The sequence below is a fragment of the Phlebotomus papatasi genome, chromosome 1 (assembly GCF_024763615.1).
Source record: "Phlebotomus papatasi isolate M1 chromosome 1, Ppap_2.1, whole genome shotgun sequence".
In the NCBI taxonomy this organism is placed as follows: Eukaryota; Metazoa; Arthropoda; class Insecta; order Diptera; family Psychodidae; genus Phlebotomus; species Phlebotomus papatasi.
This window is the reverse complement of record NC_077222.1, coordinates 100,699,288-100,726,954: the sequence shown is the minus strand read 5'-3', so window position 1 is coordinate 100,726,954 and position 27,667 is coordinate 100,699,288. Positions and strand designations below refer to the sequence as shown.

At 32.0% G+C, this 27,667-nt stretch overlaps 1 protein-coding gene across 1 annotated transcript in view; it reads left to right on the top strand.

Annotated features, from left to right (window-relative positions):
- LOC129810085 (hemicentin-1) overlaps positions 1-27,667 on the top strand; it is a 140,440-nt gene that overhangs the window by 40,784 nt on the left and 71,989 nt on the right. The window contains exon 2 of the mRNA XM_055860342.1: positions 6,423-7,292. Within this exon, the coding sequence (XP_055716317.1) occupies positions 7,106-7,292 (187 nt within the window). The 5' untranslated portion in view covers positions 6,423-7,105. The remainder of the gene's footprint in view (positions 1-6,422; positions 7,293-27,667) is intronic.

Genomic DNA, 27,667 nt, shown 5'->3' with positions numbered 1-27,667 from the left:
TAAAATGTGAAGTTACTTCTCATTTGGTCTCATTCTTGCAATTTTCTAACTCATTTGAAGTAATTACATTAAAAAAATTTCTTTGTACACTGAAAAAAATGAGAGCTATATCAAATAAGTCACCGATTTTTAATTTGCAATAAACTAAGATATGTAAAACCCGTATAAATAATGTTGCTTTTTTTCTATAGTCTTAAGTTTTAATTATTTCAGGCAGTTCACAAAAAATATCAATTGATTTATCAACTTTAACATTTTTTAAAACAAGGCATTTTTCGAGTAGTGTACTAACGGTCAATTTGAATTAGGTAACACTTTGTGTACAAGTAATAACTTTCGGTGAGTCACACTTTTCTTCTCAATTCACACAAGGAAATGGTCATAATTCTGTTCTAATTTCTGGGGATACCATAAGACACACCTTTTTGGAAAGCTTGAAAAAGTCACTTTCGATGGACACATATTATACGGCTCAAAACTCTTTGGGAAAAAATCCCCAAGCCTTTCTATACAAAAATTTTTCACTTTCGGGACAACAATTTTATCGTAAGTTTTCTAGACTTTCTGCTGAAATTATTGCACTACACAGCATTTCATAATTTTTCATAATTCATAATTAACTAACTTTTCACAAACTTTGCTTTTAAATCTAATATTTTATATTAAATAAAACAATTTTTCAATACCTTACACAGAGAGTAAGACCGTCTATATGTCTTCCAGAGTCTCTCTCTCTTTCAGTAGTACCTTCACTCTCTTTTATGAAAGTCCATATAGAAAAAAACAAGTGGTTACCCCCCTGGAAAACGCTATTTTCGTATCTTTCTAAATGAAGTTGGGCTTTAGCGTAATGTAATTTATATATAAAACAAATTTGGATCTAAATTAAATTCTGATTAATACCAAATTCCTATAGAAATATGCGAAAAATAGTTTTATCAATGTAGCTCCAGCTTCAATATAGCCTCACTTTGCCCTATCTTTAAATAAAATTAAAAGAATTCTAAGTGAGAGATGTCTAATAAAAATAACTAAAAATTATAAAAGTTCTTTATCCATTTTCGATTTTGGAATGCTTCCACGATTTATGAATCATTTTAATTGGTAGCACTGAGAGATATCCGAAAAAGTTAAAATAACATTCCAGAAATGGTAATTTTACCCTGCATTATTGATCAAAAATCAGTGTAAATATTATGTTTTTTTTAGGAATATTATGGGTTAAAGTTACCCTTTTTCATGTTAATTTTACACTTAAAAAGGTGTAAAATTAACATTAAGAAATGTTATATATATATTATATATATGTTGATATATTTTTACACCTAAAAAGTGTTAGTTACGAGGAAAAAAAGTTTATCGCACCCTCTTTTTTTCTCAGTGAGGGAACTAGTCAGAACCCAAAAACATGCAAAGATCTCTATCTCGAGTTTGAGCATTCCGCAAACCGAGGAAGCTTTTCCGTTTCTTTTCTATGAGTTATATAGTAATTTTTCAGAATTCGGGTTATAAATCGGTTTCAATTTATTGTTAATCATAAATATAACATGAAAGTTATTAATACTGTCTTTTAAACTATTAAACACCCGTATTTGTTTTTTTTTGCACGATGAAGAAGCAAAAGAGTTCTAGAAGAAACTGGTTTGCATTTAAAACTTGTAATACTTGCTTTGAAAATAACAATTTTCTTCAGACAGTGACATAAATCCAAGTGTTGAAATATAAATAAAGCTCTTACTAAATGATATGCAGAGTGTATATCTGACAATAAGAAATTGCTTAGTTTGAGATGAGCAGAAGATTTGGGGGTTGTATATCCGGATGATTCAGTTCCATTGTGAATTAGATTGCATTGTTAGAAGAATGTATGATGGAAAACCCTTCGTTGGAATTTACAAAAATAAACATTATCGAATGGCAGAAAATATTTTGAATTGAATTGTGAAACATTTGTCAATAAATTTGCTTATTTTAAACATCTTTGTCAATTCCGTGTCACTCTTTATGACAAATTAATGGGTCATCTATAATGAATCACGTACACATCCATATGAAAGCACATTTATGTATCCTCACTTGGTTCTACCATCGAAGCGAACAATGGAGTGGCTTCAGATTCAAGTTGAGTGCTTTTCATTGTTTCCGCTGATGAGAAATTGGGTGGTTCGGATTTAGGAGGAGAGCAATTGTGAAGTTTTCAAATTGAATGGTGGAAATTGTATTCAAGGATGGCTTTCTTAAAAGTACATTTGGAAAATTTATTTGGTGTATATTATTCTTTTTCTTAGCGCCCTTTTTATACACATCTCTCACCCCATAATTGTATACTTAAGAGTGGAGAGTAGTACTTCGTTAAGAAGCACAAAAGACTATGCTTTTCACTTTGAGGGAAAATATATGGATGGAATTATCTTACATTGAAAGTTTATTTGTGCAATTTTTCTTCAATTGTTAATTAATTTGAGTCTCTTTTGAGATTCCATACACTTACAGGATAAACTTTACTAATTTCTCCGATATTGTGATAACCCTATGGGGTAAAGAAGAAAAGTCTCTTTCAGTTTTCTCTTAACTTAAACAATCACATCAGAAACACACTCACAATTTTCGACCAATATCAAGAAACTATTAATAACAGAGAAAATATAACTGAAGCGCATTATGGACATGGTGTATTAATATTTGCTTCAAATTGACGATATACATTACCGACATTACCAATCATTTTCACTGACTGGAGAGAACCAATTTTCTTTGAGTAAATTTTTGGGGCTCAATCTAATCCCTTAGGAGGGTGTTTAGTTAAACTTGTGGAATAACAAAAGATTCATTAGAAGATTGAAGTGAGACATACTTTCCAGCTCAGAATTCCCCAATGTCTTTCATCATTCAAGTTCTTTCTCGTGTTATCTCGCCTTAACTTAAAACATAAAATTGAAGCCTTCTAAATATTTTAAAATACAGAATTGCCAAATTGGATGATTAGTCCCTCTTATTATTTATTCAAGCTGGAAACCCTGCTGGGTCTAACTTAAAAACATTATAAGGAAAGATGGAAAAGTGAAGGAGCCATCACTCTTGCAACTTCATTTTGACTGGACTTGTCCACGGTGACTGATGTTCACTAATTGAAGTATGAAAGTCAGAATAAAAACACAAAGCAACGTATAGCAGCATCCATCTGTGGGTAATGCCCAATGCATAATAACAATAACAATTTTTTGACATTTCTGTGAGAGTGAGTGAGATCTAGATCTAGTCATCTCGCTCATTCTCATGGGAAATTTTGAAAACACGTTTATAAACAAAAGTTATTGTGCGTTGGGCATAATGCCCAACGCACAATAACTTTTGTTTTGTAAACATGTTTTCGAAATTGCCTATGAGAGTAAGCGAGATGACTAGATCTATGTTTCATTCACTCTCGTTGAAATGTCAAAAACATGTTTAGAAAACAAAAAATTATTGTGCTTCGGGCATAAGGGTTTAAGCGCGTCATGGGAATGAAGAATCGGGATTAGTAGAGTAGATTGTCGGCGCCATCTGGGTTAAGAATTGTCAACTTGGTCGTACTCTATTCTAGATCGACTTTGATTGTTTAGCGTGAAATAATATAAAGGAATGTTAGCATGGTTCGCACAGAGTGAACCTTGAAATGTGAATTTTCTCTTTGTTTGCAAAGAGCTGATTTAATGAGTTTAATATTTCTCATCTCGTCTCATAAGGTTAATAATAATAATTACCTAATAGCTAAGAAATGACGACCTAGCTCTTTGCAAACAAAATGAAAATTCGCATCGTTTGAAGGTTCACTCTGTGCGAACCATCCCTACACTGAGAAAAAAAGGGGTGCGATTAACTTTTTTTCTTCGTAACTTTAACACTTTTTAGGTGTAAAAATATATTAACTTTTTTAATGTTAATTTTACACCTAAAAAAGGGATTTTCAAGGTTAAATGTTTAAAAAGCTCTAGAGGGTGCGTTTTTCAACCGAATGGTATCATGTTTTGGTTCATTGGAAAAGTAATGGAATTCATTACAAAATATAGCCAATTTGAATCAGTTACGAACCGGTTTATTACCGGTTCATAATCGATATTTATTTTTTTTTCTCAAATTTAATTATATAAAGTGTATTTTGGGCAGTGTTTTTAATAATTTGTAAATTTGGTCAAATCGATTCTGAACCGGTTATGAACCGATAAGTAATTTTTGTCTGAAAATCAATTTTATTACTCATTTTTGTTATACGAAAGTATTTGTAGACAGACAGACAGAAGACATAACATTCATTAAAAAATATTTTTTTGAAAAATGTAAAAATATTTCTAACTAAAGACCAGATTGATGCCCCTGTAAATCCAAATAATACGCTATCTGTTTTTCAATAATTCAACAAGTAATTCAATTTCATGAAAGTGATTTTATTTTCAGTTTTGTAAAATGTTTTTAAGTATGGGGCAGTTTTGGAAAGCTGAAGTTTTTCCAAAATTCATTCGCCAAACGTTTATAAAATTAATAGACAAGGTAACTAAGTTCAGCTATGGTTTCTTTTTGGGTGATGGCTATCGGAAAATACGGCACATTTTTCTTTATTAGTTTATTTGCGATGCCGGCCAAAATCTCGTAAAACAAAGGTCCGAAAACCTAAAGTCCCGCAGAGACAAAATCTCAAATGGATCGAAATCCCGAATAGTCAAAATTCCGAATAATCAAAATGCTTAATGCCAAAATCCTGAAAGGGGCAAATTTATACAGAGGATAGCGTGTGGAATGAGTAGCTATGACACTTTTCATAATTCGGGATTTTGGATTTCGGGATTTTATGGTTTTCAGGATTTTGACTTTCTTGATTTTGATTATTCAGGATTTCGACTTAATCGGGATTTTAACTTTCGGGATTTTGGCGATTTGGATTTTGACTAAGATTCGTTTATTTACTGTTACAAATCGGCGGCTGCCAAAATCCTGAAAGCCAAAATCCCGAAAGCCAAAATCCCGAACGCTAAAATCCCGAAAAGGTCAAAATCCCGAAAGCCAAAATCCCGAAAGCCAAAATCCCGAAAGCCAAAATACCGAAAGCCAAAATTCCGAACGCCAAAATCCCGAAAAGATCAAAATCCCGAAAGCCAAAATCCTGATGAGATGAAATTATAATGGAGGAAAATGTTTAAAATAATTTCCTAAGACAAAGAAGATTTCCCTTTGCCTCCAACAAGCCCGGGAAGAATCGCGGGAGTAGCTGTAACACTTTTAATAATTCGGTATTTTGGCTTTTGGGATTTTGGCGTTTGGGATTTTAGCCGGGACCCGTTACAAATATATAGAGTTCACATTTCGTATTTTGTTTGATAAAGAATATAACAATTTATAAAACTAGAGTAAAAAACTATTACAAAGAGATAGAATATTGTCAGCCACATTAAATTTGATCAGACTGGTGATGCTCATTTATTAATTTTATATTATTAATACTTGTTTATTTATTATTGCAAAATTTTGTATTTTCAAAAGTCATGCTATCCTGCACTGCCTAAGGCTTTCTCTTATTAAAATCGTGTCAATCCTGTTCAAATCAAATTTATAGAATAGCACGTTTCATTCTTCTTTAATAATTAAAAAAAAATCATTTAAAAACCTAAAACATATTTATATCATCAAAATATATTTTTTCGATTAATATTTTATTTATTCATAGAAATTTATTGCTACTAGTTTTATGTTTTTTATTGTATTATTTCTCCTTGTCTTATATTTCAAATATTAACAGTGCTGTGTTTATATTGCTTGTAGGCATTTCATACGAGAAAAAAAGAACAAATTATAAAAAATATGAATTGATAAATAATACTGTCACCGGAAATATTAATATGTTAAAAATATGAGTTCAATGGTAACTCAAATAAACTAAAACAACAAATGAGATAAAACTGAATTAAAACTACGTGAATTAAAAATTTATTTCATTATTTTTTTTAAATGGATATTCGACAAAAAGGAAAACTTTTTAATTTCCGAAACTCTTGAAATTGAAAATGAAATAATTATTAGCAAATGCAGAATGCTGAGTGGACTAAAATGCGCTTAAATTTTGTATGTTTTCCAAACTTTTAGATAATCAATTTATTCTAAAACTATCTTTATTATAAAGTATATGCTTTAAAGTTGCTGTTTATATTTGATTAACATTAAAACGATTAGTGGTATTACAGTCTAAAATAATTGTATATTGTCATCCTGTATAAAAGATAAATATTACCGGAAAATATATAATTTACATTATGTGCAGTGTATGTTTAAACTAGAGCACAAATAGAGTTTTAGTTTATATTTTCAGCCATGTGCTGGTCCTTGCCTTGTTTTGTTGTTTCAAAAACCAAAAAAAAACTAATAGTTTAATTTTGTCTCTTTTTTTGTTACAGGAACTGCTCTCTAAATCAATGTCAATATTGATGGATCTGATAGGCAGAGAAAGATGACCTGGCAAACGAAAATTATAGAGTGTCAAAGGAATGTGAGAGTATTTCTGGGGACATGTCTCAAGCATTACTAACTGACAGAAAATTAGTCAACATTGTAGGGGGGACAAGTGTGAAATGAAGTGTTATGTGCATTAATGTACAAAAAAAAATGTGGCGTCTTCGTGTATATTCTTTCACGGTTTTTATTTAATGTATTCCCATTGGTATTTTTTAACGAAGATGATGAATTGAGAGAATCACCAAAAAACTCGCACAAATGAGAGGTATAATTATGGAAAAATATTCAATCGACTTTGTACTGAACTGAATTGAAATCAATTTGAGAAGAAATACAGCAACAACAAAAAAATTTTGAAGAATTGGAAGTCATCATACATATCTTATAAAATTTTAACACCAAAGAAATAGTGCTATTGTAGTGCTCGTCATATCACATTCCATTGAGAATTCTCGCTTAATATAACTTGGGCCATAAATCTTCCGCAGAAATATAAAGTTTTCCACAGTGTGTGCAACTTGTGTAATAATTTCAATATTAATATTCTAATGACAGTGAAAAGAGCTGAAGTTTTCATAGAAAAAAATTCGTGTGTGGTTGTAAATTAAAATTCGATTCCCCCAAAATGACTTTCTCACTCCACCATGGCAGTTTTAGTCTCAAACTGTGGCGGAATACCTTCCAATCCAGAAATTTATTCCGCATCTGGTGGTTACTCTGTTGGTGTTGTTCAATCAATTCATGGAATCAGATTGTCGTCAATGCAGCGTACTCCGAGGCAGATGATCTTATAAATGAATTGGACAGACCAAGTAAGTTTGCAGTAAACATTTCTATATCAATAGCCGTAGGGTAGGGAGTGAGACTTGAATACAGTCGATTAAGAAAGATTGTAAACAGCTTTTACCAGTAAATAGCGAATGAATCGGATGGGTGTTTTAAATTTAGAACATACATAGGAGAGACCGGGGAGGTTTGGGACACTTTTTCATGTTCTGACTTTGAGACAATATTCCAAAAAATCACGATAATGTATTACAATTTCATGCGGTCTATAGGATACTTATGGGTATTGACTTTATAAAAAGTACTCGATAGAACTTGGAAAACAGATGAATTTTCTTGGAGAAGATAAAACATTTAACTTGACGATTTGTCCCAAACCTCCCCGATTTGGGGCAGTATGGGACGCAAAAGGGGATGTTTGGGACGCATTTTTTCTCGCATAATTTGCATTATTGGAGCACATTAATTAATTTAAAATACTAGAATAAAAATATTTCCAATCGAAATAAAAGTGTTCAATCTATTATTTCATACTTAGAAATTAATATCAATTTAATTTGTACTGTAGGGTCATTTATTGTCAATCCCTTATTTAATGTATTTTCTTCTTTTTTTACTATCCTAGATTTCTTTGCTTTTACAAACATCCCCGTGTGTAGTTTTGGGATTTAAAACCTTTAAGTAAAAAACAAGAGCGTATAATCTCTGAAACTTTTATAAAAATATGTTCCCAGATTACACTGCTACCTAATGAGATAAAAAAAATTTGATTATAATATCGCTGATATAAAATACAAAGAGCAAAACTGAGACGTCAAAATATACAATTTTTATCAATTTTTAAGAAAGTGTTCATGGAATTAAAACAATAAAACTGAAGATATCCATTCTATTAGTCAAGATACATCTTAATATTGCTTACGATTGAGTAGTGGTTAAATCTCATTTCTTTCAAAAATTAATGAAAAAATCGCATTGTCTCACACTACCCCTGTCCCAAACCTCCCCGGTCTCCCCTACACAACGTCCTAATAGTAATATCATTGTACGAGGTTTAGGCTTATTACCTGCTATAATTTATACCAGGCAGAATTTAAGGAAAACTCAACTATTTAGCAATTGACTAACTATTTTTGAAAAATTTTTACAATTCTTTGTAATTTTGAAATTCAAGATCTTTTGGAAATCAACTCGTGTAAAGAGTGCTTTTTAGTATAAGCATTAAACCCTTTTACACCATTTAAGTTACACTTCATGTCAAATAATTAAATTACTGTGGACTTACCAGGAATTTTCCAATTATTTTGCTGCAAGCTAGGCTTAAAATGCTTCCCTTTCCAACAACCAATATTTTATACAACGCACAGCAGTTGATTTTGGGGAGTGCAAATTTTAGATGCTTCCAACATAAACATCAGGAGGGATTCTATGTGCTGCAATATAGTCTGATATAGAGCTGGGATTTTTAAAGAGACTTTCAATTAAAGTACTCACTGAGTACTTAAGGCACTAAATGGGTCAAGTGGTAGAGTAGTCGTTCTATAATGCAAGTGTCCCGGGTTGGAATTCCCTTTAGGTCACCAAAAATTTTTCTGGCGTTAAAGGTGTTGCATCTAGTCAGCTTCACTGCACTTGATTCGAACTGATAAGCTCATCCCTTACAAGAAAAAAAATAATGCTTTTCTAATCCCCTTGATGAAATGATGCGTTTGACTTTGGCTTTCGGGATGACTTTGCTTCCATATTAATTCTATAACTTAAGGATGGTCTACACCGACAAGGCATGGTACACCGGAATGATGAAGACCATCCTTAAGCGGTGGAATTAAAGAAAAGCTTACGAATAGAAGTTAAGCAAAGTTATCTGCATCTACGTTACGATTTCCAAGATTTGTTAAATAAATTTTAAACACAAATGAGCTAGGGGAAGGCTTTCAAGTTTCGCACATACTCTGGCTTGGAATTCTTCATATATTTCTTACATTCCTTTAAAGAATATCCACGGCTCAGAATATAAACAAGTTGCGAATGGCCATCTTTACGGGAGAGCGCTTTCAAGCTGAGATTTTACATTTATTTTGGGAATTTGGGAATTTGGGAATAATTAATTGTCCATTAATATTCACATAGAGAAGGTAGAGGGTATCAAGGAGTACCCGAAAAGTCGAAAAAATGGATTTGGCAAAAAATCGACTTATTCGACTTATATACAGACAAGTCAATTTTCCAGGAAACATGTGACTTGAGATAGATTTTTGTGTTAGAATCTAAGTTGGAATCAATCAGAGAATTCTTAGTATCAAATGGAACCATAGAATCAAATTTCAATTATTTAGCCATAGATATCGCTATATAATCACCTATGATCGATTAGTAATCTAGGGTCCAGTATTCCCATTCAACCCTTAATTCAGTAATGTTTAAAATTTATGAAATTCGAACACAGGAATAAACAGAATCCCAAATGGAATAATAAATTGAGAATCACACGATAGCACATTGAATCATTAAAATTATCACGCTTTTGGAATATATTGGAATCTCATGGAATTATGACATACCGACACTAATTTGCAACTGTAGTGAAATTAAATTGTGAAAATCTAAAGTAAACTTTATACGAAATATATACTAAGTAAGTGAACTCAAAAGTGAGCCTTACGATTTATAGTTTGGCTGGATTTTTAAGAGTTCTGGTCAGTAAATTTTAATATGGTGAGCAAAAATATCCATTTTGGTCAGTAAAGGATATAATCGTGTTCTCAATCGATCCAAAAATGCCAAAATAGTTAATAACTTTTACATTTTACCTTAACCAAGATTATTTAAATATTTTTGGATATTTACCAATGAGTAAACACCCAAACCTGATTTTTACTTAGAAGGGTTTCTGGTTTCTCGGGTTTCGTGAAATGGTTTTTGAGGTGTTCAAGTTTTGCAACGCGAAGGGTTTCTCGGCCAAGAAAGGTTTCTCCATATGAGTTAAGGGTAAGTGGGGCTATTTAGAGCTGTGAGACTACGTTGATATACGATATTTCCGCATATTTGTAAAGGAAACTGTTCTTTAACGTAATACAATATAGCTCTACAAAACGATTACGCGGGGCAATCATCTTCCAGATGGACCCCTAATAAAAAAAAACGATTACGGAACTACACAAAATAAAATTGTAGGGCCCAGCTTCGTAAAAATTAAAATTTAAAAATTCAGCCGTTGAAATCTGATTTTCGAAGATCTTTTTGGGAAATCTTTTCGGTGGACAAGATTTCTCAGAGAATATTCATCTGACGCCAGAAAAAAATTTTCTGTTAGCTGATGAGTTAAAATCGTATTTAAACCATATTTTTTTATTCTTAAACGAAATTCGGATTTTTGGCAGAATTTTATACAAGAAATACAATTTTCGGCGTATTTTACACCACGTTGTCTTGTAGAATAAGTTGTGATTAAGATAAAAAAAATCTACGAACTCTACCGTTTAAGTAAGAGTTTAACTCCTCAGATAATCGGAAATATTTCGCTAATTGACGTCAGACGAATATATTCTGAGTTAACTTGTCCACTGAAAAGTATGTTTATTTTTCAAAGAATTGTCCAAAAAAATCACGTCTTAATAATTTGCTAACTTTTTGAAATGAAAATTTTAGAAAATATAGTTAAAATGTTGTGCTTTTATATGCTTAAGAGCTCGAATTAAATAATTTTTTATTTTATGAAAAAAAGTCGTAAAGAAAATATGATATTTTAAGTTTGCGAGACCCACATAACCCCTTAATCTCTCTTTTTGAGCATTCTTATCCTCCCATGTAATGTGACCTACGTGCTTAGTCGGAAAACATATAACTGGTGAAGGGACTTTCCATCGTTTTCGTGCTGAAGGTTGGAATCGATGATAAGACAGCAATGGTTGCATGCTAACTGGGCTAAGAAAACAAAAAGATGGCAATAAATCAATCAATCAATTTATTATTTCTGTTTTATTTTGATCAAATTTTAATTTCACTGTCCATTTTAATGCTTTGTTTTAATTATTTGACAAGGTGTAGTACGTTTTTTTAGTTTTGGATATGTTTTAGAGTGTTCCTAGGCGGAGTTTTCGTCAAATGTCAAACAGGCCCTAATGTACGTTTTTATCACCTGCGTGATACTGGGCTCATTGGAAAGGTATTATAATTTATGATAAGTTTTAACCGGTTCAAATCCATTATGAACTGGCAGTGAACAGGTTATGAACCGATAAGTAATTTTTATCCCAAAATTAATCCCATTATTCCTCAGCTATTTTATCTTGATTTTTGAGTGATTTATGAATGGCTCAAATCGGTTGCAAACCAGTAAACCAATTTGAGTATTTCGTTAATTAAATCAAATTCAAAACTGCTTCTTATGGAAATTATTTATTGGGCGATATCGAATATCTGGGGATTTAAATTCTCGTTAGAACTCTCATTGAATCCGAGTTAGTTTAGGCTGATTTAAAGGTGAATATATAAATGTGAATATATTGCTATCGGTTTTAGTACTAAAACTTATCTGAATTCTAGCACTTTTAGTAAATTTTCATTCGTGAGTGCTTTATTACACAAACTAAGGTAAGATGGGGTAATTTGGAATCTCATATAATTTGAAATTTTGAGATTTCTTTACTGTTTTAGATATACAAAAGGAAAAAAAACTAAAAACACGAAAAGGACCTTTGATTCGGAATGTTTATTTAAGCTTGAACTTCTTTGTGGTCTTCTTTATTTCCTAGCTAATTTGATACAAGGTGGAAAAATCGCAAAATTCGAAATTGGAAATTATTCCAACTACAGTAGACTCTCTTTCAATTGGGCATTTGGGGCAAAATGTCATCCGGTTTATCGATAGATTTGGGCGTCAAAGCCTTTGTAAATTCCACAAAAAAAGCGCTCAATTATAAAGAATCACGATAAAATAGGAAGAACTATAGCGAATTTGATCGAATTAGCTTCATAAAATTAAACGTGAAAATTGTCAACAAAATTTTTCGCCCGATTGAAAAAGAGCCGATTGAGTGAGAGTCTACTGTACCCCATTTTGCCTTACCTAGGGGAAGGCTTTCTGGCTCTGCACCTACTGTGGCTTCGAACACTTCATTTTATCCCATGTTCCTTTAATGAATCTGTTCATTGAAAGAATATAGGAAATATACGAAGGGTTCGAAGCTAGATGTGTGCGAAGTCTGAAAGCCTTACCTTACACTTACACAATTTATTCGGTAATTATCTAAATATCAAAAAGTTTGCAAAAACTAATTTTACAACTGTTGTTTTTCACAGTAATATCTTTATTGTCACTAGATTTTGGTCAAGAAGTGTACTCAAACAACATCCCAATAAAACATCCGAGGATAAATTATCTCTCATGAATAAGTAATTTCAAAAGGAAAGTGTAGAATAAATAGGAAGAGAGCGCGGAGAAAAAAAGTGCAACCGCAAATGAACATCTGAATGGACATAAATTTTAACATGACAAAGTTTGCTGTTTAATTAACAGATAGCAAAAGGACTGCTGAACTAAATTCTATCCTATTTTTTTTTCTCTGAATTTTTTTTCTACCATTATTATTCCTCTCTTATACCCATGTATAAGAAATCACAAAACGTTTTCTTTTTTTTCTTGCATTTACTCCATTTTCGCATTAATTCACTCGCGAATGCATAAAATATTGCTCAATGAGGAGCTTTCGCTGGGGGGATGGGAAGGAAGATGGTGGTATTTTTGCATAAAAGTGACATCAATGAAAGAAAATTCGGCATTAAAATTCAAAGATGGAAAAAAGATGTCCGTTTTTTTTCTTTTCTTGCAGAGATGAAGGAAGAAAAGAAAAACTTTATGTGGTGTGTTCGACTTTATTGTTGTTCGTATGATTGTTTTTCTATCGTTGTTATGCCCAGAGCACAATAACATTTATTTTGTAAACATGTTTTTGACATTTCTATGGAAGTGAGTGAGACCTAGATCTAGTCATCTTGCTCACTCTCATAGGAAATTTTGAAAACATATTTACAAACAAAAGTTATTGTGCGTTGGGCATTATGCATTGCATTTAATTAATCCCTTTTGTGGGAATTTTCATAAAGCCCTTGTTAACCCAGAATGAAATCAACACACTATATTTTAACTCTCTGGGGGTAAATGTTTGATGTTTAGTTTCATTTTATGATATTTGCTTAATGAAAGGTGAACCATAAATATTTTATTATGGTGCAGCGGTGATTAATTGATTTTTTTTAACATGATGTCTAGAATTCTCATCTTGCAGATTGCATTAAAGAATTATACACCATAAATCAATATGTGAAATTGCAAGCGAATAATTTTTTGACGAGCTGTTTATCAGGGCAAAAGTTGCCGCCGGCAAAAAGTATTTATTATGCAGAGATCGCCTACAATATGTGCCTCAATATGTTATGTTATTCACACCTATCTCACTTATTTATTCATCGATTATCTTTGATTGCCTTCTATCGGGTAGTTTGATCGCGTTCACATACCCAAATGCACAGCCACAAGAGTGAGAGCTGGCGACGAGAGATTGCCCTCACCGATAATAATATACCAACATACCATATATTAATATACATATGCCGTATAATGTTTATGCACTGAAGACCATGCCTCTGGGCCACCAGTTAGTTCACTCCATATAAGTCCATGCCCAAGCACAAAGCACTTTTAGTCCACCGACTCCCCAAGTATCCACACAACAGAATCACAGAGGGGGCAACAACTCTCCATGCTCTCCATCCATCAATGAAAAATCAACTGTTACAATTAGACTTTACAAGACAGAAAACAGACATGGACATAATTTATTAATGATTTTTTTTAAGAGCATGTCATCGAGAGATACTTCTTAATTAATTACTCCCCAATATATATATTTTTTCATGGATAATCATGCTGAGATTCTTGGGAAAGTTGGTGCAGTTGAAACTTTACAAAAATAAACAAGTTGGTATCCAAATCCCAAATTTTGCCTCATGCTCAAACATGTTGATAATTATATTTGTGTTTCTGGAAGAACAATTTTACCATCTTGGTAACTTTTGGCTCAAGTTTTCCAGCCATGGGAAGACAGTCAATATGGCAAAGTCAGGATGTTTTTCTACTAAACATTGTTCACAGTTGGGAAGCAAGAGAAGGTATCAGGGTTGAGTGGGTGGAGTGAAAAACGACAAAGACGTTTGGTATTAATCAGATGGTTTAGAAGATTAATTAATTAAAGATTTAAGAATACCAAGTTGGAAGACAATATCACAAAATGAAGGAGGTTTTCTTTTTATTTATTTTCCATTTTTGCTTAGAAGCTAAAGGTCACATATATACATTGAATTAAATAGAATTTGGACTCCTTTTTAGATGCTTATAGGGTTCACGATAAAGCTCTTTCCCAATTTTTATTGGTCATGCTGCATTTTGTAAGACGTTCCATGTCCCGTCTATGAGACCGTAGATTAATCATTGTTTGTTGTATGCAGGGGCCCATCAAGCCTAATAAAAAGTGAAGCTATTTTTCAATTTTCCTTTTAAAAATTATGCAGATATTGCACCGCGAAGTAAACAAATTTGCTCGTAGTTCTTGAATTATTTAGGCGAACATTATGAAATATGTTTTTTTAGATAGCTTTTAATGCACGATTTCGAAATATATCAGACTGATAAGTGTATTCTCTTTAGGAAAAAACTTGCTAATAGTCTTCAGTGCCTCTATGCAAAAACGTATGTAAAAATGAAATGACGAGAGGCCTCTGGTTGTATCACACAATTTGTGAAATTAGATCTTAACTATTTTAATTGTACTTGGATTTATTTAACCAAAATCATAGAAAAAAAAACAAAAAATCGATATGTCAAATAGGTCGAATAAATCGATTTTTTAAACAATTCGTTCTTTTCGCTTCTCGGGTACTATTTGACACCTTCTACCATCCCTGTGAATATTATACCGGAGAGGTAAAGGGGTTTCATATTTTAAAAATCTTATACTCAGCATGTAAAACCTCAGTGTGAAATTGCTATTCTGTAACGTCGGCCATTCGCGACTTATTCGTTTTATAAACTGAACTATCGAAATGCAAATACGATAATAGTTGATGCAAACGACATAAGCAAAATTTCATTCAGCGATTAACACGAATAATTACTGGAGTAGGACAAAGATAATTATTCTGATATCGATCAGTTAGGGACTACACTAGTGAACAGTTTCAGATATGCATGACTTTCAAAAATACTAAAGTTTACGGTGTTGGCCAAAATCCCGGAAGGCTAAAATTCCGAAAAGCTGTAAACCCAAAATGTTAAAATTCCTACCGCCAAAATCACGAATGATCAAAATTCCGAAAGTGACGAAATTACACGGAGGATAAAGTGTAAAATAATTTTAGTTATGACACTTTTAAGAATTGGTATTTTGGATTTCAGGATTTTGGCCTTCAATATTTTGACTCTTTCGGGATTTTGGCGTTCAATATTTTGGCGCTTTCGGGATTTTGGCATTTAGGATTTTCTCATTCAAGATTTCGCCTTGCAGGATATTCACCCAAACGCGCAAACGAAACTTTGGTCATTTCGGGATTTTGCCGTTCGGAATTTTGGCATTTAGGGAATCGGACTTTCGGGATTTCGGCTTTGAAGATTTTGACCAATTCAGAATTTTGGTCTTTTGGCCTAATCGAAGTTTTGAACTATTCAAGATTTTGGCTATTTGGAATTTTGATTTTCGGGATTTTGACCTTTTCGGATTTTGGTGTTCGAGATTTTGCCATTCGGGATTTTAGCATTCGAGATTTCGGCTTTCAGGATTTTGGCCCAAACGGTATTTTGATCATTTTGAAATTTAGGCTTTCGGGATTTTGTTCTAATTGGGATTTTGGCGTTTAGGAATTGGGCTTTCGGGATTTCGACTTTCGAGATTTTAGCCCAAACGGAATTTTGGCCCATTCAGAATTTTAGCCTTTTGGCCCAATCGAAAAGTTATACTCAAGAAAAACTTATGGGTTTAGTTAGCTGGGAATATATTAATTAATAATTGTTTGGCAATTCAGTTGTGAAAAAAATCAGCTAACTGAATCTGCCCTACAAACCTTTACATGAGATATAGAATCACTATCAATTTATTTGGAATTTAGTTATTTGAGTCCATGCAATACCTATACAAATTCTAGAAATTTGGAATGTTTCATGACTTCTGTTATTTGAAAAAAAAAATAAAAAAATAAGAAGAATATTCTTTTATTAAAAGAAGTATTTATACATTTGTTTTGTCAAATTTATAAAAAGAAATGGAAAAAATATGGGCGGAAGAACAAGTGAAAAGGATTTCTCAGAATGTTGGAATGAATGACTACAAAGCAATGTTTTATTTTGCAAAACGAATTTATGGATTCAGTTTAACAACATAAAATGAACTTTCTAGAAATATTTTCCATATTTCTGTTTTGTTTTAATTTTAATCATGTTATGTAAAATTGATTATATAATTTGTAATACTTATATTGGCAATATTTGAAAAATATTCTCAATATTCGCAAAACATTCAATATTCGTGATATTCGCAATAATTTCATTATTCAGAAAGCATACTCAAAGGGGAATCAGTGGCGCAATAGGCAAGACCGTTGACTCTTGGGCGGATCGATTCCCTGGCTCGATTCACTGTAGTGAGTTCGAGTCCCGCCCGGTGCAAAGATCTGAATGTTTAGAAAAAGACATTTTCACTGTGATATAACGTAATAAAAATGCACCGCCTCGCCCAACAACTCCGGGAGCATGGAAGAAGCATTCACCATACTACGGGAAGGCGCTCCTGGGTAGTCTACAATGGACTTCGCAGATTCTTCCAACACGGGATATAACGCATTGTAAAAATGATTACCTTGTAATAAATATCTCGATACGATTAATAATAACTCAAAGGAGTTAAAGAATTTGAAAAATTTTAGTGATTTTAGCATTAGTTGTAAAAAACTTAAAATACTTGAAATATTGGTAAAACATTTGTAATATTCGGTTTACATAATATTCTCATATATTCTCAAAGTGTTTGTAATATATAGAAAATATTCAAAGAACCAATTTTGAAATGAGTGAATTCAATGAATTCGTAGAACATTCGCGAAATATTAAACTAAATCAATTAAAAATCAATCAATTAAATCAATTAATCAATTAAAAATTTGCAATTCCACATTGCAAAAACTATTTCGTAAAAATATTTGTAAATGTTTGTGAATTTCAATTGGGGAATTACAAAAATGTCCGTAAATAAGTATAACTCACAAAAAATTGGTAAAAGTTCATACTTTTTTCACAAACATGGTTCGTAGCAGGGGGGTGACATTATCTCTGAAAAATGCGACCAGTTTTAGTGTAAAGTTTTTCCTGTTTTCGTGCACATTTAACAAGATATCTTCAAAACTACGTAGGTTGCCTATTTGGGGTTTTCGGTTGCCTCTTCGTTATTAAATTGGCTTTTATTTTGTATTAGTATTTTTTGATAATTCATTCTACAATGACAAAAAAACAACTAATAAACTCAAAAGTTTTTTCGGCGCGCTAGAAACTTTTGGGAAACATACGAAATGTCATTCCACTAGCATGATCAGCTAACGAGCACTTTTTGTTGTTTTGTTGTATTTGTTCGTAAAGCCTTGCTAAACAAACAAAAATGTACGACCAATGTTTGTGAAAAAGTGAAAACTTTTACGAGTATTTCGTAAATCCCTAGTAGGAATTCACAAACATTTAGGAACAATTTTACGAAATGTTATCGAAGAATATTTGATTGGCTGATTGGACTGATTGATTTGGTTTGTCCGGAATTCCGTGCTGTCCGGAATTTTCAGCCCAGACCGAGAAAAGTTGTGCCTCAAGAGTCATGAATTTTCTTAAAGTCCAATCTCTTTACAAAACTCACCACATCAATCACTTAAAAACATCTTCTTTAACATTTTCGTGCATTCTTTCAATTTTCTAATTACCCAGCATCATTCATAGTATTAGGTGTAGTAAATTTTGGGATTTACTAAAGTGTCACAAAAAGATTTTAAATTTATAGTAGAGAAGAAAATGCATGGCAGACTCTTTATCATGAATAATGATCATTATAGAGTGGTAATGCGATCTAGGGAGAGAAAATGTTAAGTCATTTTGAATTGTTGCTCATTTATCTGTAAAGAAGGAATTGAACTCGCTTTTTCAGTTCGATAAATCACGGTCACGTTTTGACTCAGGGTGACCATTAATCAAGGTTGCATTATATTTTGTGCGATTTTGTGGTAAATTGGTTAGTTAAAGAGCTCACTATTAGGCAAGCCATTTAGCAAATTAAAATACAATGCCGTGAGCTGGCTGAAATCATCCACTATTATCGCTAACACTATATCGGAATTTCGTGAACAGTACTTCGGAATTTTCTTGAGGGATAACCCATGATACTTTTGGAGGAAGGAAGGGTGTGGTGGTACTTTAGGATGAAAATTGCACAAGTAATATAGCGATATGCATTGCCTTAACAGAGATTCTGTATAGAATTCATGGTAATACTATAGAAGAAAATGATTAATTGCAAATTACACGGCGCTGACTAATTACTTCCATTTAAAATGGTACAGCCCAACGCTTGTTGAAGAAATAAATTATTTCTTTGCTTGTACCATTATAATTTTCCCTTGCAATGTTGCTGCTAAGCTCTTGTTTTGTTTCCCATTTTGTTTATCAAAAATCATGTGCAGGAATGAAATTCAAGAAGTTAGCTTTTTTATGGCTCAATCTTGAGCAAAAAGCCAAAACACAAAAAAAAAAACATTACATTCCAAAAACAAAAAGAAAAGTTAGAAAAAACACGTAAGAAAATAGGGAAAATTTACTTTCTTAATTAAATACCACCAGAGCAATAATACGCAAAGTTTGATTTGTAATGTGCTCTTAAGGTTGAGTTTTTGGCGATAAATTAACATTTTATTGACGCCCTGATCTGATAATGACCACTGAAATATCCATTAGGCAGGTGTATTAAAATATTCCCCAGAAGCACATTAGAGAAACTTTAATAAATTCGTAATGCGATAGACACGATAAAAACAAACAAATCACCTCTCTAATCTTTTCTTTGTTAGCTCGAAAAGCTCCACAATAAATAGTTATTTGGTGTTAAATTGGAAATTCAGCCCAAAAAGATGTATTTCGAAAACAGACTCCAAAATGATGAACACCCAGCATAACCTCCAGGAAAATTTGACCATAATTTATGTTTACCTTCGGCAGCACACCTTCTATTTTTGACCCATCTCCCATCCGCCACAGAGGCGTTTTAACAGATTTAAAACAATTTTTGGATCTTCATAAAATTCCTCTCCACAACATTCTGAAGAGGATTAGATAGCTACAAGAATTTTGTATAACACATAGGGTAGATAATCGTTGACAAAGCCATGTTTTGGAAATTCTCCGATAAGCCAATTAAGAATTTACTATACACTGTCGATTGGAATCTATTCCAAATCCGAAATCATCGAAGAGGAATGTTTAATTAAATCTAATTGGGATTTTAGAGATTCAAAGGCATTACAAGAATGTTCGGTAGAAAGGAAAGTGGCTACAAGTCAGGCACATTCCTTGATAAAAAAAAAACATTCAAATGTTAAATTTCAACTTGACTAAATTATATTTCGATTCTAAGTCCAACAAATTAGTTTCTATCATGACCAAAGTCCAATATTTCTCTAATTTGCTTCTATATAAAACTTTAACAATGGAATAAAGGATCTACCTCTTCCTGACCCATATAATAAACTTTCTTTGCTAGGAGCACCAAAATTGCTTTAAAATGGTTTAATGCTTAAGTACCATTATAAACACCATTGTGTAACATTGCGGGTTATTCACCATATGGTACCATTAAAATTTAATTCGCTTTTTTGTTGAATAGTAAAAATTATTGAGCATAAAATACAATAACATGAACTCTTTGCAAATAGTAGTTTTTAATGCTTTTTGCTTACAAAAGTTAGGTATTATATTAATTAGGGGAAGGCATTCAGGCTTCGCACACACCCTGGCTGCACACACTTCTTTAATGAACCTGACGTATCTATTTAAAGGTATTAAAATATATCGATCGCTCAGAATATGAAACGAATAACTCGCAGAAGACAAATTTTCCAGGAGAGCGATTTGAAAACAATTATCTTTCAAATATTCGCAGGGAAGGTAGAAGATATAAAGTAGTATCCAAAAAGCGAACAAATCGAATTTTGTAAAAAATCGAGTTGTACGGCTTATATTCTGAATCGTCGATATTAATACAGAAAAGTCAGATTCATTAAAGAAAATTTTGAAAAAAAATATAAAGAGTTCAAATCCAGGCTGTGTACGAATCCTGAAAGTCTTCCCCTACATCACTTTCTAACCACCCAAGATAAGAGATCCGCAGTGTCTCAGTATTTTGGAGTTCTCAGAATTTTCTAATTGGAAATATTCCAAAAGAGAATACACTCAAAATTTAAGAAACAGTCGTAAAAAATATAGCACAACAAAATACGCCCATAATTTGAATATTTATTCCAGTTGCATGTTTGAAACTTTTAAAATGATGAGTTAAGTCTTTGAATTTTACCGAAAATCACCATTTGGACAAGGACAAAAATTATTGCTTTTCAAATTATTTGAGGAATGTAGAATATTTTGGGAATGAATACTAATACGACTAATACCCAAGTGGCACGATATGACTAGGAGCATGATATTCTGACATGAGGACATCTTTCAAATGTCTTTAACACTAGGGTAAGATGGGGAATTCGGAATCATATCTATTTTGGAATTTTGAGAAGTTCTTACTGTTTCAGCTGATCAAAGAGATAAAGAAAATCAAGAAGAAGTGCGTGACTTTACATTCAAAAGAACATCCAGTTTGTTTTTTTCTTTGTTCCGTCTAAAACTGTTAAGAAATATCGAAGTTTCAAATTAGATATTATTCCAAATTACCCCATCTTACGCTAAACGTCAGAAAACTGACTAAAAATTCACGTTACGATGACTAATTATTGAATAGTTATTGAATAGTTATAGTTCAAGTGAAGTCTCACTGGATGCAATCCGATCCGAACACCTTTAACGCCAGAAAAAATTCCTGGTGACCTAAAGGGGATTCGAATCTGGGACACTTGCATTATACAGCAAGTGCTCTACCACTTGACTCATTAAGTGCCCTTCAGATATATAGAGTCAACATTTACTCAAAATCACGTCGTGTGATAGCGAGTCTTTGCTACTTGGGTACAGTATAGCTTCCTTTTAAAAAAGGGTTGTTAGTACTTATTTTTTAAGATGAATACGTAAATTCAATCCAATGTTTCATACTCTAGCTGAGTATTTTAGTTTAAGAGAATTTATTAATCGGTCTAAAGGTCACGCGAATCACGGTGCAAACCTAAAGCTTATATATAATATTTGCATTTTGAATATTTCGCAAAGCTACTTTCAGTGCATCATTGGTTTTTTAAATAACTTACGTAATTTATATAATCGCCTTAAATACAATTTACAATAATTATGCAAAAGTAGAACAACATGATTCATTATTAAAAAACCATTGAATTACCGGTTTATTAAATATGCAGAACCACTAAAAATTTATTAAAAACAGCTGATACTATATTACGTGGAAATTAAGGATCTTTTATTTTTGTCCCAATTTGTCAAAATCACGATACACCCTATTGATTTTTTTATGTTTTATTCTTAAAGAATCGTTAGGATGAAAAAATGATGATTTTTGTATCAATTGATGACTGAAATAGATCCCGGTCAAAATCCCGAACGCTAAAATTCTGAAAAACAAAATCCTGAATGGGTCGAAATACCAAATAACCAAAATCCCGAATGGGTTAAAATCCTGAAAACCTGTAATCTCGAAAGATAAAATCTCGAAAAGCCAAAATTTCGAACACTGAAATTCTGAATGAGACAATTCCGAAAGGACTAAAATCTCAAACGCCAAAATCCGAAATCTCAAACGACAAAATCTAAAAAATCCATAATCTCGAACGACAAAATTCTGAAAATCTATAATCTCGATGGACAAATCCCGAAAATCCAAAATCCCGAACGATAAAATCCTGAAAATCCAAAATTTCGATGGACGAAATCCCGAAAATCCAAAATCCCGAACGACGAAATCCTGAAAATCCAAAATTCCGAGCGACAAAATCCTGAAAATCCAAAATCTCGATGGACAAAATCCCTAAAATCCAAAATCCCGAATGACAAAATCCTGAAAATCTAAAATCCCGATGGACAAATCCCGAAAATCCAAAATCTTGAAAAACAAAATCCCGAAAATTCAAAATTACGGATGACAGAATCTTGAAAATCCAAAATTTCGATGGACAAAATCTCGAAAATCCAAAATCCCGAACGACAAAATCCTGAAAATCCAAAATCTCGATGAACAAAATCCCGAAAATCCAAAATCTTGAAAAACAAAATCCCGAAAATCCAAAATCACGGATGACAGAATCCTGAAAATCCAAAATCTCGATGGGCAAAATCCCAAAGATCCAAAATCTTGAAAAACAAAATCCCGAAAATCCAAAATTACGGATGACAGAATCCCTAATTGTTTGCAATTTCTAAAAGTCAAAATCCTGAACGCCAAAATCCCGAAAAGACAAAACCCCGTACTGATTATTTCTTTTCGTGATTTTGATCTATTCGGCATTTGGATTATGGTATTTCAACCATATCAGGATTTTGGATTTCGGGATTTTTTCCGGCACCGGACTTAAATATTCATCTGTTCGATTCACAAAATCATCGTTTTACTCTACAGGTTAGACACCAGTGCTAAGGGCAGAATTAGATAATCTTCGGGCGTTGGATCATCGATTAGAAACCTGCTAAATTTATTTGATTGCTATATTTCACAAACTACATCTTTTCGAGGATCAGGCTGTGTCTATTTAGGGTGTTCTCTTTATCCAAAGTTCAGCCCTTGACCGATTCCTAAGCAATACCAAGTTGTATAATATAATGTTGTTTTTATTTACAAAGTCATTGTATCAGCTAAAATATAATAAAAATTTAATAATGGTATTATCAAAGTGTAATTAAATATTTAATTCCACAAAATAGTTTAGTCTCAACGCGTTCCCTGATTAGCAAGAGCTTTAAATCATTCAAAGCTCAAGCCAATCAGAGAGCACACAAAAGGACTACTAAAATATTTTATGAGATTTAATGTTTAATTACATGGGAATAAGACAGAATTGTTCTTGGTGGTAATTTAATTCTTGAACGTTGATATTTTGATACGGAATGAAATTGTTCATTTTTATATATCCATAGAGATTTAGAGTTGATGACACAGTCCCACATTTTATTATTAAAATTATCAAAAGTTGGGATCAAATATAATTTTTTTGGGATATATAAAATCTTAATTACTTTATTCTTTTATGCATAAAACAAGTTGAAGGAAAATACCAGCTGAAAGTTCCTAATGTGCAATTTTATTAAAGTTTCTTTGATGAAATCCGCGAGAGGTGGATTTAATAAAGATAACGATTTTCAAATAGTCTTTAGTGCTAGTTGCCGATGGAAAGAATGTGCAGAAAGGTGTAAATATCTAATCATAAATTGATCATTTGATTCCATATATTCGGGTCACAAATGGTCAATTAAATTGCTGAAAGCATTATAGTTTCTCTGTGTATTGAATAGCAGAAGTGAAATATTTTGCAGGCGATTTTGATCTCTGACTTTCCCACAATTACATCTCGTGCATTTCAATAATCTACCATTTTTACGATCATTATAGTGTAATATGATTGCAAACTCTTTGGGTTTTCATTGAAGCTTAGGGCTTTGATGGAATAAATGGCTAAAGCGTGAGTGGCTAACACATTAGGCCATAGTGTCATTTTTCATGTTATACCTTACCTTCAGTGTCGATGTACATAAGACATTTCTAATGATGCTTTTTCGGAAGAAGGTGCCAACAAAGGGATTTCGTTACTTTGAATATCCTCTAGGTCTTTTTCAGTCGTTATTAAGACGTTTATGTGTACAACATTAAGTGTATGGTGATGAAGTTGTGTGGAGTGCGTTCAATGAGAGATCTTCTCGTACTTTAACGTCTTTTAGTGGCCATTTGAGCACGTTTTATAGTCTCGTATATCTTTTAAAATAATTATTACCTCTTTCATTTACAATTTGCCTAACAACAGTCATCAGGCGGCAATCCGATGAGGCTGAACACATTGTAGGGAAACAACCATTGTCTTGTTTTGAAGGGAGGTAAAAGAGACTCCTCCTCGGACCATCATAATCATCATCGACTCTGGGGCTCCGGAGATGTATCTATTCTCTCTGTAATGTCGTGTGCGTTCCCATGAAACCGCTTATTGCATTATTCCTCTCGCAAACATCAAACGGGGCTCATATTGCCTATTTGCATGCAAATCGCCATGTGAAGATCATATTAAATCTTCTTGTGTTGTATAACAATACTGTAGTCCTTTGTGCAGAAAGGACATATATTCCAATACGGAGTATTCATATTCGTATTGACCATATACACACCAAGATTGTCTACATACATGTCTACTGGCCACTTAACATGGCATTCAATAACATTATAATATGTATTTACTCAATCGAAATGTGTATATTAATTCTAGAATTATTTACTAAAAACATCATAGCACAAATTAATATAGCTGCGAGGTATATTGTTTTTCCCTTTCGTTCAATATTATTTAGACAATCTATATGGTAATTTTCCCAGGAACTGTTTTGGATAATCATCACCAGCCCATTAATATGATATTATTATTAGTATTTGATTTTGAAAGTGCAATATATTATTATCAATACGGATACCTGGGGCAAAATGTAACAAAATGAACATTTTATTTTTGTCGATCTTCCAGAAGACCTTAGTGTCACATATTCTAGTAGAAAATCTTCCTTAATCCTTATACAGGTAATAGACCTTTTGAATAGTTTTTTTTTTTTAATTTCCTGGAAGTAATAATGCGAGTATTTTGTAAAGCACAGTTTGTTAAAATTGGTACTTGAAAATATTATAAAATAGTAATTTACGAACATTTACGAACAAATGACAAAATTGTACGAACAATTTTTGTGTTTTTACGAACATTTACGAACAAATGTTTGTAAAAGTACAAAAAATGCTCGTCAAATGATCATGTTACTAACAATATTTGTGAAAAAAGTACAAACTTTTACGAACTTGTTTGTGGGTTATAGGAAACACGAGCATTTCGTAACTCCCCTATAGGAATACACAAACATTTACGAACATTTTTACAAAATATTTTTTTCTGTGTAGAGCAATTTACTTCAATATGGACATAAATTTCTCTAGTGTGTAGAGGCTATAAGACAGCTCTAGAGAACTTATTTATCAACTAATTGGAAGAAGTTTTAACAAATTTGAAAGGCCTTCAAACTTTAGACAAATTCAACTATTTTCCGTTCAAATTCTACTAATCTCCGGACTTCGATGAAACAGAAATTGTTTTTTTAAGTTGATTGATATTTTGAGCAATTTTGAGCTACTTTTCAAATTTGTGATTTTTAATTTTAAAGCAAATTTGGCTGATTGACTTGAATCGGTTCAAATCGGAGGATATAAAAGTGACTGACGTAGTGGAAGAAAATTTGCAAAATGCTTAAACTTATGAGCATAATGCTTTGTAATAAGGATTTCGAATTTCTAAACAAATTCCTTCTTATAAACTTTTAAGGTACAGCGTCTTACCAGAAAGTTCAACTCAAATATTTTGCAAAGTTAGCATGTTTCTTCATAATATTAACTGGAATTTTTATTTATTTTTAATTCTTAAATATTTTTACATCATATTTTTCTTTTTGTTCTACGAATCATATGAATTTCTTTTGTTTTCCGTAAGAGATTTACCCTAAATTATCACGGAAATATCAACAATTGATGATAAGCCAACTAATATTTATTAGAAATGTGTAAGTATCTTAGGAAAACTAAAAGAAAATTCACATTATTCGAAGGCATGAACGTTCGAAGGGAGAGTAGTTTCCCCTACATAAGTGCAAAAGCGGATCTTTAATCATTTGTCAATTTTATTATTTTAAAACAAATATCAATAAACTATTATTCCAAAAAACACTGATTTTTCTAAATGATTCTGTACTCGCTTTTTTTTAATTTGTGGCAGTGAGAAAAATGGATATGTATCGTATAAAGGATAATCAATGCAATAATATCACACTGAATATTGTTAACTAAAATTAATACCATAAAATAAATAAAATTTTATATTAATTGAAGATGGAAAATAAATATTTGTGCTGCATATTAATTTTTTAAAATTTAAAATAAGCAAAAGTTTATTGATTAATTTATATAAAATTGAAAAAAATCTAGGGCATAATTGGAGTGAATGTGGATACTGAAATGATATTAGAGAAAAGATAGGGGAAGCTCCTCTCCCGTCGAACGTTCATGCCTTCGAATAATGTGAATTTCTTTTGTTTTCCATAAGAGACTTACACATTTCTATTAAAGTTAGCTTTATTATTGGTAATTTTGTGAAAATTAGGGGAAAGTGGGGCACCTTTGAAAGTGGGGCTCCTTTGAAATGGAGATTTTTTACCTATGTTTAAGTGGAACTGAGCCATATCGTAAAGTAATTTAGCTTTTTAATCTGTTTGTGCAACTAAATTATTTCACAATAAGGCTCAATTTTATTTAGAAATAGGTGAAAATACTAATTTCAAAGGTGCCCCACTTCACCCTATGCGTAAGTCTCTTAGGAAAAATAAAAGAAATTCACATTATTCGAAGGAATGAACGTCCAAAGGGACAGTACTATCCCCTATTACTTGTTCCTTCTTAAATAAGTTAAAGTCTTTTCTACAAAGTATCTTTTCTTTTCAACTGATTTACCCTCCTGTTTTCAGCAATGTAGAATTATTTGCTGAAAGAAAAATTCTAAGAATAATTGAATTTATTAAGTTTGTGCATTATATGATAAATCAACGCTTCCAGCATGAATTAAATTGATCCCAATGGTTATTATTTTCACAAATTCCATGCTAAATAACGAGATACGACAGGTAATTATGAATATTTTAGAATAAATGCGAAGGTAATAAAATATCTTTAAATAATTGTTATTAATTATTTTAATTTGGTGAAAGTATTATATTTCTCTTCTTCCTAATTCCATTTAATCATTTTTATGGTCTTTATTAGGTTTTGAAACAATATTTTAATATTATTGTGATTTAATGATGATGAATTTCATAAAAGTTTCCATTATATGAGTTTACAGTATAGACAACAATTTGAAAAGAAATACAAAG